An 11,746-nucleotide genomic window follows, 5' to 3' on the forward strand; every position below is an offset into this window, starting at 1 on the left:
AGCAAACGCAGCAATTCTCAGCATTCAGCCATCAGTAAACCTTGTGTTTTATGCATCCATACAGTTTTCAGCATTCATCGTATCATCGTTTTGCTCCAGCCTCTTGGTGAAGGTAAAACACAGCATTCACATTCATTTACAGCATTCATACTCAGTCTAGAACAGTCCCAAACAGCCCCTCTCTCAACCCTAGCTTTGGATCCCTCCCTCATTCCATTGGGAAGAGTGCATAGGCTCGAGATTGAACATCTTTGGTGTTTCTACAGCAGTGTACAGTTCAGCCCAACACTTCGTCTTCAGAGATCTTGCATTTGGCTTACCGTAGTCACACCGTCAGTCTCTTTAAAGATAATAAAGCAAATTCTATCTTGGTAACGGGATAGGGGGCCCTTCAGTGGGTAATTCGGGACCCCATACGGTGTACAGTTCTCATCTCTCCCTCTCATATCTCTCATAAGTTTGAAGTATTAAAGTGGATTGCTAAACTCGCGAAACTCAGGATACAGAAGACGGTGTGAGCATTTGTGTGACAGGATCCTCCAATACGAAGACTTAAACTTGTCCACACACACTGTATCCCTGCATGTTACATTGGTATCAGATTCAACTTGTCCACACACACTGTATCCTAGTGTGAGGGCATCCTTGGATGTTCAAATTACGTTTCGGCACGACTACCGACTTCAGCATCATGTCTACAGGAGAGAGTACTCATCGGCCGGAAGACGCCTCCCCCGAAGGAGACCTTGCTCTTCCGACTACCGCAGACACCATAGCTACTCATGAGAACCAGCTGCTCATGAGAACCAGCTGCTCATGGAGCGTCTCCAACTCTTGGAGGCAACAGCAGCACGTCCTCCTCCGCCTCCAGTAGCCCCTGACTACATCTCCCTCTTCTTTCAGATGGAAAAATAAAGGAGAGAATATGAGGCCCGAAGGAGAGAAGAAAAAGTAGAAGCAGAAGCTAGGAAACAACAAATCAAAGCAAAAAACTGGACTATGAGGAAGCCCAACACATCGACGAAGACCAGTGTCAGGCTGAAGTCGCCGCTCGGGAGGAGCACCAACGAGAGCTCGATCGAGAACGTATGTTACTCGAGCACCAAAGGGAAAAGGAGGCCATTCATCTTAGATACCAGCACCTCTCTTCAACATCCCCCCCCCTCAGGTGCCATCAACCAGCAGTCCGCAGCATCAACTACCGTCATTCACAGTCAACCTAATTTCAGTGAGTATGATGGTAAGTGTGATCATTTAGCAGTAAATCAATTTATTCATCAATTTACTGCTCATTTTCCATTAGCTAGAATCACAGATCCTCAGGATAGAGTCCACGTAGCGGCTCCCCATCTCACTCGTGAGGCAGTCACTTGGTGGCAGCATTGGTCTAATCTTTATATAGACCAAACCACAGGTGTCACAGCTTTTAGCTCGGATACCTTTGTCCATAACCTGAAGACCAGATTCCTCCCGCCCCAGTACATGACCGGTCTGGCAGATGAGTTCTATGGACTCAGACAGAACGGATCCCCAGTGCTTCAGTTTTCCGGCAAGGTTATTACTTTAGCACAGCAATTAGGGCTATCTGTGCAGGCCAAGATGGAGCAATTCATTCGTGGATTGGATCCTAACAGATGCTAAGAAGGACGGTAGTAATAGCTCCAGTTCAGGGGGTAAGAAAGATAAAGAATCTAAGCCGAAGAAAACCCCTTATGAAAAGGCTAAAGCAGGCATTACTGGAGGTTATGTTCCTCTAGAGGAGCAAAATAAGTATCTATAGACATATGCTCACTATGGTAGTGCTATGTGTGAACAGGGCTTAACCAAGGGCACTTTTTCCCATGTGGTTTTTCCCCTTGGACATCAAGTGTGAAAGGACACTCTAACATATAATATTTTGTACTTCTATATTATATGGATGTGGCACACATGCAAGGGTTGACTTGCATTTTGTGGATACCACACTTTTGGCTCTCTCTCTCTCTCTCTCTCTCTCTCTCTCTCTCTTCTGTGTGTGAGCTATTCTACCCTGCACCTAACCCTAATGTGCAGGTTTGTGTGTGTGAGTGTGTGAGTCCAACACCCAACATTTGGTATTAGAGCTGGGAGCTGGCCCTGGAGTAGGCCCTGGAGTAGTGCCTATGGAGAATCTGTAGAAAAGCCTGCGAAATTCCGCCGGCGCTATGTTTTTCCGTCGCCGTCCGTCTGTCGATTCTGTCTCGCTACTCCACCGTCCGACCACCTGAAACGGGCGGGCCCACCACCTCCGCCCAGCCTCACGGGCGGCACCGCCTCTGCAACCGGCAGCGACACTCCAGCACCCACTCCGTCCGTCCAGCGGCGCTCCTGTCCGGCCGTCTCTGCTCCGTCTCAACCCACCGTCGCCGTTCCTACTCCGATCGCCGTCCGTCCTGCGCCAACAACTCCAGGCCCCTGCGAACCTGCGCGCTCGCCCTTTGCCTCTGTTCGCTAGTCCAAGCCCGTCGGGGCGGACCCTGCCCGACTCCAGCGCCGTGCGCCCTACTCGTACTGCTTCCCTACGCGTGTTTGCGCCTCTCACTGGGACCCGACACCTGCACAACGCCCGCCTCTGGATGGTTTGACGCCTGCTCAATGCCCACGCTCTGAGGCCTCCTCGACAACTGCAGCTGTCCTCGACACCTGCAGCTCTGCACGGTTCCACCTGGCTGCCACGTGCATGCACCTGAAGCTCCAAGTGGTACCTGAGCCCCATCTGCAGCTCTGCAGACCTCCTCGACACCTGCAACTCTGCACAGCTCCGCCGGGTCCCATTGTCAACTCTATTCAACTGTGTGCTCCCCCGCGTACACTCTGCACGTATGAGGTATTCCTAGTACACATTTTTTATCAAACCCAAATACAAAATTTGCAGCCATTCCAGTGCAGGTCATATGCAGATTTTGCAGACACTTCTGTGCAAGTCAAATTCAAAGGAAAATTGCAGGTGCAATTTGGGGGATTTCTCAATTTCAGGACAAATTGAAAAAATTGGGCATTTTGCTTTGCTTGCAATTTGGGGGTTTTCGAAATATTTTGGGCCTGCATAGACTTCAGTGCTATACATTCACATGACCAATGCGCTTGTGCCATATGTCAATATCAACAATGACACCTGTTCCATGCACAAACATGGCTACCTTTATCTCAGACATGTTCACATCCAAAGTAAACATCTTGTCATTTCTGTTACCCTTTGCAACCAAGCGACACTTACTTTTGAAGTCTTCCACAAAACATCCTTGAGGATTAAACCTCACTTGAAGACCCCTCAACCATTTGTCCAACAGAAACCAGGTTCTTTGTAATATTTGAAACATGAAGTACATTATCACCTATTTCTACAGTATCTATTTTTTCCATTTTCTTCATATCTCTAAACCACTTAGCATGACTGGTCATGCGGTTAGAGGTGCTAGAATCCACATACCATATATCTGGAGATCCTAACGCATCCCTTGTTATGGAACTAAGCATGTGCTGCATCACAAAGAGCTGCTCACTTCTGTCATCACCTCCATGTTTGCTAGATGATGTATAGTTGCCTACAACTTTCCACTTTTAATGTCATTCTACTTTTTGCACGTCCTTTGCCATGTGTCCTGGTTTGCCACAGTAATAGCACTCTATATGCTATTTGCATTTTGATTTCCTTGCCAACCGTCTCGGCCTCTTTAGCTCCCCCTGCCTCTAGACTCTGCCTCTAGACTGGCCTCTTTCACCTGTGTGTATGATTACTGCTATGAATCATTGGACTGTTTTTGTCCAGAATTCTGATTTCCTTGTGGGCCGCCACCACCTTGGCGTCGACCACGGCCTCTACCTCTACCTCTACCTGAATTAGAGTAGAAGGCCTGTTTCGATGTGTTCTTGCTTTGTGAAGAAGAATCCTCACCTAAATCCTTTTCTTCTATGATTAGCATAGATATCAAGTCCCAAAAGCTGGGAATATTCTCCCTAACTGTAATGGAGGTCTTGAATGGCTTGTACTCTTTGCCAAGCCCATTAAGATAGACACTCACCAAATCATCATCCTCCACTGATAGATTGATAGACCCAAGGGATTCAACAATGCCCTTGATCTTTAAGGCATATTCATTGATGGACATGCTTTTCTTGTCTACAGTATGCAACTCTTGCTTTAACTGCAACTTCCTTACCTTTGTGTTAATCTCGAACATCTGAACCAGATTCTTAACTTCTGGAGTGTTTGCATCATGTATGTGTTCTATCATAGTGTCTGTGACACTAATTGAAAGCCAGTACATGACTTTTCTTGCACCTTGATTCCAATCCTTGAATGCCTTTATATCTACAGGAGTGGCATTCTCCTCAGATAACTCTGGAGGCTCCTCATTGTCTCCTTCTACATAATCCCAAAATCCTTTACCCATTAGGAAATTGGTCATTATGAACTTCTAGGCATAGAAGTTATTCTTATTCAGCTTCTCACTAACAATCTGATTAACTTCATTAGACATGTTTTTTTACAGCAATCAAATAACCTACAAACAGACAACTTCTGTATGTTGGAGCAGCGGTACTTTAGCACAGCATGTGTGTCACCGAATGTGACCAGAGTACATGTACATACACCCAGTATATCAAAAATACATGTGAAAACCTTGTATGCACTTTCAAAATGCACTGCTGCATTGCAATAACCAGATTTCAAGTAGAAATAGTTCTTTACCAAAACTTCAAGAAAACTACAAAAATACCCCCTCCAGTGACAAAATAGGGCCCGTAACGCACTCGAAATGCGAATCTGGCTGAAAAGTTTTATCCATTAGGATAATAAACCTAGCTCTGCTCCCATGAAGATAGCTCCTCAATCAGAGATGTGTAGCTCCCAAAGCTATACTAAGGGGGTGTTGTACCTAAGCCAAGAAGGGGAAAGAGATGATGGTTCTCTTACCCGTGTAGTACCGCTTCCTTCCTTGCTTATTCTTGCCTCTTACTTGCCTCCTTAGCTCTCACACGAGCCAGGTCCTAATACCATAAAGAGAATGTGGGGGAGAGGGAGAGCTTCAAACCCTAGCAAGCAAACACACACACACAAGAGAGAGCAAGACACAAGAGAGAGATGGATAGCAGAATTTTCTTATATCTTTCTCTTCTCTACTCAACCAACATAACATAAAGATAAGAGTACACACTATATGGGTTAGTACTCAACTACTAACAACATGCAAGGGGTCGGTCCATAATGTGAACCCGACTAAATGAGCTGGCGCTATAACTATGCCAGTCTCTAGTAATCCAAAATGGCTATCACATAGCCTATCATCCCACTGGCCGACGACACACTTGTTATAGGCATAGCCAATGGTATCCGGAGGTGCATTTGCAGCATGGATCTCAATGGCTTGAAGATGTCAACCATTGGGTTCAGTCCTTGTGTGATCCCGGGTAATCCCTCCATCATAACCATATCATAGTGCCTAAGTGCTCCTTAATGAGCAAACACAAATTCTTTTTTTTTGGCTTTTTATATTTTCTCATAGCCCATTACAGCCTTAAGAGACTAGGCGTTCACTTCGTTGGGTTAAACAGGTGCCCGTTTTAGCCCTAAATAGCTTAGGTGCTATACGCACGTGAACGACCTCTTAGAGATAATTTTCTGGAAAAAGCATATGCTAGTAACTTCCCAGATGGAAGAGGAGGTCCTAAAACCTATTTTCCATCACTGTCTCAAGAAGGAAAAAAAATTTAAGCATTTTTTCCCTGTATCGCAGCACATTTCTAAGAAATTTTGAAAAACTCTGTATGAGGGAGCTGTAGTATTTTTGGAGTACTACAACTTTGTTTTCCTGAGTCGTCCATGATTTTGTCGTTTAGAACTTAAAAAAGTATCTCGAATATAACTTGTCATCATTTGCACGTTTTTTACGAATTTTCGTGGTTTGACTGCTTTTTGCCTTAATTTTTGAGGCAGCTGGTCGAAGGCCAAAATGGTTGATTTTTACATTGGACGGTGAAGTCCAAAGTCGAAGAGCTTGGTGTCATCTTTTCGATGAGCCCTAGAGTGCCTTCATTGGATATACGATTTAGGAGATACAAGCCTCCAAACAGGGGTGTTTTCTATAGTCTTTTTTTAAAAAAAAAAAACCGACTGACCCGTTTTCATGCCGACGGACTTCACGGGTTTTATAAATTTTGTTTTTTTTGTGTGGTTCCTAAGGACGTGAATCTTTTCGGCGTGAACTTTAGTTTCGTGAAGTTGTAAGAAATGGTTCACGTCGTAAACAGGACTTCACAAAACTATTAAATTCAATTTTTTTTGACACGCGCGTGGTTTTCAAGAACGTGAATCTTTTGGGCATGAACTCTAGTTCCGTGAAGTTGCAGAAAATGGTTCACATCGTGAACCGGACTTCACGAAACTATTAAATTCAAAAAAAAAATAGCCTCCCGTGAGCGTTGTTACACCGCCGCATTGCACTAACTACGGGTACTCGTCCCTCCTCTCACCTCACTTCACTCACACACACTCACTAGCATGCATTAGGGAGAGAGATTAGCAAAGAGCAGGACTCAATTGCACAATGGGAGATTCTATTGTATTATGAGAGAAATTCACTTATATACATGGCCATACGTTTTCACACTCACTTAAACTATAGCCGGCTGGGCACTTTAGGCTCATAAGAGGCCTAATGCTATTACAATGAATACTCTCATAATATATCCACGAAGTACATCACTTAGGACTTCATCCTAACTGGCTATACCACATGCTCGTGAAACGAGAATAGCCATAAATACTCTGTTACACCATTACGAGTGCCCGTTCAAGTTGTAGCTTTGGACACTATTGCTTCATATCTTGAATGTATGACCCTTTGGTGTATCTACAGTGACTCCTTGATGTAAGATACTCCTTGATGTAAGATAATGGCGGTAGCTCTTGTTTACCCTACTCACGCAGAGGAGATTGAACCCAACCATGTATCGATGGTCACTTCTTCTCTATTTTCAAGCTTTAATGGTTTATGCTATTTTGTTGAATTGTTTATGTAAGGTTTTGGTCTTCAATTTGTGAAAAGTCTATGTTCTATTAATTTTTGTGTTTGAGTTTGAGTAATTCTACTCTAAGGTGTCATAAGATCATTATAGGATATATTGTATGATTATTTGTTAAACTCAAGCCTTGAAAAACTAGCCAAAAATAATAATATTTTTTTCTAGGATATATCGTATTATTGTGTGCTGAACTCAAACCTTGAAAAACTAATAAAAAGGCCTAAAAGCTATGCCTTATTGTTGATTGATGAGTTTACAAATACTAATCTAGTTGTGAATTTCTACCAATGAAGTGATAACTCAAGTGGTAAAGGTCATTTTCTAGGATCAAGAGGTCATGGGTTTTCAAAACCCCACAAGGTGCTTCCTTGGCATCACCACCTAGGTGGATTAAAAAAATGCCTAAGGGGTAGTGAGAAATGATAACAATAGGAGGAGGATCTTGGGCTTGAGGCTAGTTGGAACAAAAAACAAAAAAGAAGAGTTATGCATTTGTGATTTTAATTGCATATAGTAGGGAAATTAATTTTTTTGACTAGATATATAATTCTAAGGACAAGAGGTCTACTACGATCACACCTCTTTGTTTTTGGTTACTTTCCTTTGTTTCATACTTAAAAAGTAACCCATACATGGGGATTCACATCTTGATTAAATTGTCTTTGTAAAATGTCATAATTTTCGAACCCATGCAAAGGAAATGTCATAATTTTCGAACCCATGAAAAGGAATGCTACTTGAACTTCTATGTAAAGAGGTTGGGAGGAGGGTATTTTTTTTTTCTTCGCGTGTTATGCAATGTGAAGGATAAACCCTTGAAAAACAATGGATGAACGCAATGCGTGAGGCAACCAACAACCACCAACCGACCTTGGACTTGATAGCGAAAAAGGACGGAGGTGACGTAGTGGATGACGTCCAATATCTATTATAAAGGGGTTGATGCCATTCATCCACTTAATTTCCTTTTACAGTAGAAGCGTGAGAGGAGAGATATCAAGCTTTCATGGCGAGCACCGGAGACAATCATGATGTTCAGCTACTGGACGCTTGGCCCAGCCCCTACGTGATGCGCGTTCATGTGGCTCTCGCTGCCAAGGGCATCGCCTACACTAGCGTTCCCCAAGAGCTTGGGCCTAACAACAAGAGCCCCCTCCTCCTGCAATCCAACCCTGTTCACAAGAAGGTCCCCGTGCTCCTCCACGAGGGCAAACCCATCTGCGAATCCCTCATCATCGTAGAGTACATCGACGAGGCCTTCCCTTCCCCCCATGGCATCGACTTGCTCCCCAAGGACCCCTACCACAAGGCCATGGCTCGTTTCTGGGCAGATTTCTGTGATAAAAAGGTAAGCATCTTAAGGCGGGGGCTAATTATTATAGCCAATATATTGTGCTAATCTTGCATTGAGAAGATACACTTGAACTAAGACCTCTAGTTATTATTGTGGGTGGACAGGTTCTTGAGGCTGTGTTGAAGCTTGTTCGGGGGCCAAGGGAGGAGTTTGGAGCAGTTATAGAGGAAAGCAAGGGATATCTGAGTACCTTGGAAGGGGCCTTTGCAAAGGAGCTTCCTTACTTCGGGGGCTCTCAAGTGGGCTTTGTTGATGTGGTGTTGGCCCCCCTCGTTGTGTGGCTGCCGGCATTGGAGTCTGTGGCAGGCCTTAAATGGGACTTCGAGAAGCTGCCTCGTTTTCACGCCTGGCTGAAGGCCTTTGAAGGCTCCCCTCTTGCGGCGTGCTTGCCAAACCCAGCTAAGCTCGCAGAGGTCGCCGAGGGTATCAGAAAGAGACGATTCCCAAACGAATAAACTGAGCGAATCCTAAGCTTGACGTTTTGATCCTTTCTTTGTTGTAGCAAGAGTTTTGAAGACCCGTGAATAACTTGTGTTCTTGAAATCCATCATTTTCATTTGGCGCAAGTCCTCCTAAGCTTGACGTTTTGATCCTTTCTTTGTTGTAGTAATTAATGAGTTTTGTAGCCCCTGAGTAACGTGTTCTTGCATGCCATCGTTTTCATTGGTGCTTTCTTGTCACAATGCAAGGCTTGAGCCAGAATCCACAGCACGCAACTTTGCTTTCTCGTCTTCTTACAAAGAATGTGTAGTGCTACAATTTAACTTAGCTACGGGCCTTAAGTGTTGAAAACATGTCTCTCTCTCTCTCTCCCTCTCTCTCTCTCTCTCTATATATATATATATATATATATATATATATATTATTACGGGACTCGTGCGTGATGCTGTAGCATTGTTTGGAATGGAATATATATAGTGTTTAATTTTTGTATTTTTACACACATAAAGTAATTACAATTGTATGTGCGTTTAAGAGCTTAAGAGCGCAAGTGTGAATTATAGAGGCAAAGACAAACATAATGCTAATGATTTTAAGAATCACCATGCATAGTTGGTAGTTCACACAAAGAAAAATGCAATCAAAGCTTTTGGAAATTTGAGAATAGTAAGTATTCATAATTGGAAGTGTAAATTTCCCAAACAAAAATCTAAGTTTCAACAATTTTTGCAAAGGGTATCTCCTAATTTTTAGTGAGCAGTTTAAAATCCAATATCCCCAATCCACTGTGACATAGAAGCTAAAAAAAAAGTATATTCAATTAGGAGAATTTAAAATTATAAAAAAGAGTATATTAACACGTAAAGATAATAACTCACCACCATAATAATAACGCTCAGTTGGTGTCTCATGAGGCAGCATAAAAAAAGCATTACATATTATTGATGTCACAAAATGGCTCTTTATTGATGAATGGTGGGTAACATGTAAAGTCACAAAATTGTTGCTTCGTTTGCTCTCAAGCTACCTCTTCATATAATAACGTCACTATAGTAGCAAACATAATGCATGTTAGGTTTAAAATATAACACCATAAAAGTAATCAAAATGAAGGGAAAGGAGTATTCAATAGTGCACCCAAATCATGTCTTTTGCATTTGAATTAAAAAACCTCGCTTATGAAAGGCTTTCAATGTTTTAGAAAGATATTTCTAAGGCTTGTGGAGTACCCAAACCTACTTCTTGGTTTTTTCAAAATTTTGATTATTTAATTTTATCTGAGAGAGAGCATGCTCGATACATGTCCCCAATTTTCTCTTTTGTTCATCTCAATCGTGCATCGTGCATTTCAACTGTGCTGATGGCTTTTTCCATGAGCTTGTTCAATGAACACGTTGATGATGATCAATTTGAAAATTTTAACAATTTAAAAAAGGATTCTAGGCCCTAACATTTCTATTAAAAAAGAAATTAGGGAAATTACTATCTATTCTACTTTCTATTATCTAAACGTAGCTTTTAACACTTTGTCCCAATATTTTTAACATTAATTAGTACCATAGTCAAATGTGAATCAACATGATTAGTTTCAGCCATTTGTTTATTATAGCTGAATAATTATCTAAACGTATCTTTTCACACTTCATTGATTGCTATAGCATGAACCAAATCTCATCAATGACAGCCTGCACTACTGCGATAAGCCTAGCTCACCAATCGCAAGAAAGAAAAGGCAACATATGAAAGAAAAGGTAAGATAAGCAAAAGGTTAATTTTGTGCCTACAATAATAGATAGAATAGAGACTTATCTAATTACATCTTGATCACTAACCTTCTTGCCTCCGGATGCTTAATCTAGTGCTCTTGGCTGTGTACCCTTGTAGATTGTTTCGGACCTTATGCAGCAACTCAAATGAATGAATTTTATGGTTGGTGTGTAGGTGATTGTGGCTGCTTGTCATCATCTTATGCAGCGTCAGAGAAAATGATTGATTTCAAAGAGAAAACGATTTGATTCCACGAAGAGAAAGCATCAGAGTTGCAGGTGCCAACGAAAATCGCTCTGATTGCCACGTTGCAAATTATGTGCTCATCAATAATAGATATAGATACATACATACATGTATATATGTATATATATACATGTATATATATATGTATATATACATGTATATATGTATATATATACATGTATATATATATATAATATATATATATATATTATATACATATATATATATATATATGTATTTATATTATATATATATATATTATGTACATATATATATATATATATATATTATATACATATATATATATAATATATATATATATATATATATATTATGTACATGTATATATGTATATATATACATATATACATGTATACGTGTATATATATACATATATACATACATACATACATACATATACATATATATATATATATATATATTGCAAGCTTGATGTGATTGCACCTCTTTGTGCAAGTCAAGTCAGGTGTAAAATGTGTTGATGCATTAATATCTTGTTCATTTATCCACTAACCATTGTAGGTCCATCATTAATAAAAAATAAAAAAAGGGTCAATACATCGCTTGAAAAATCACATGTGCAACAATGCTTTCTTTCTCAAACCACTTTGCACAAAATTCTTTTGATTCTCTCAATCCTATGATCTATCAAATAACCGATGTACGAAGTTAGTAGGTTCGCCTTGATTGTTTTAATTTTCTTGAAGAAATCAAGCGGTAATTGAATAGGAGTATACAGATGCAATTGTAACTCCACTAGTATAGTATATCAATAATATTGCCTCTTAAGATTCTAGGAATTTTCTTCCTATGTAGCACCCTTGTGTTCAACTGGGAGAGCCTTTTCACATGATTTATTCATTCTTCTAGTGG

At 41.1% G+C, this 11,746-nt stretch overlaps 1 protein-coding gene across 1 annotated transcript; it reads left to right on the forward strand.

Annotated features, from left to right (window-relative positions):
• Nucleotides 1-8,022: 8,022 nt before the first annotated feature.
• LOC147611550 (glutathione S-transferase U19-like) lies at nucleotides 8,023-9,083 on the forward strand. The gene is made up of 2 exons (XM_086784973.1): nucleotides 8,023-8,392; nucleotides 8,503-9,083. The coding sequence occupies exons 1-2, from the start codon at nucleotides 8,051-8,053 to the stop codon at nucleotides 8,851-8,853; spliced, it is 693 nt and encodes a 230-aa protein (XP_086641099.1). The 5' UTR covers nucleotides 8,023-8,050; the 3' UTR covers nucleotides 8,854-9,083.
• Nucleotides 9,084-11,746: the final 2,663 nt, after the last annotated feature.

This window comes from Cibotium barometz, chromosome 47 (genome assembly GCF_041138505.1).
Source record: "Cibotium barometz isolate CiBa-2024 chromosome 47, ASM4113850v1, whole genome shotgun sequence".
Lineage (NCBI taxonomy): Eukaryota > Viridiplantae > Streptophyta > Polypodiopsida > Cyatheales > Cibotiaceae > Cibotium > Cibotium barometz.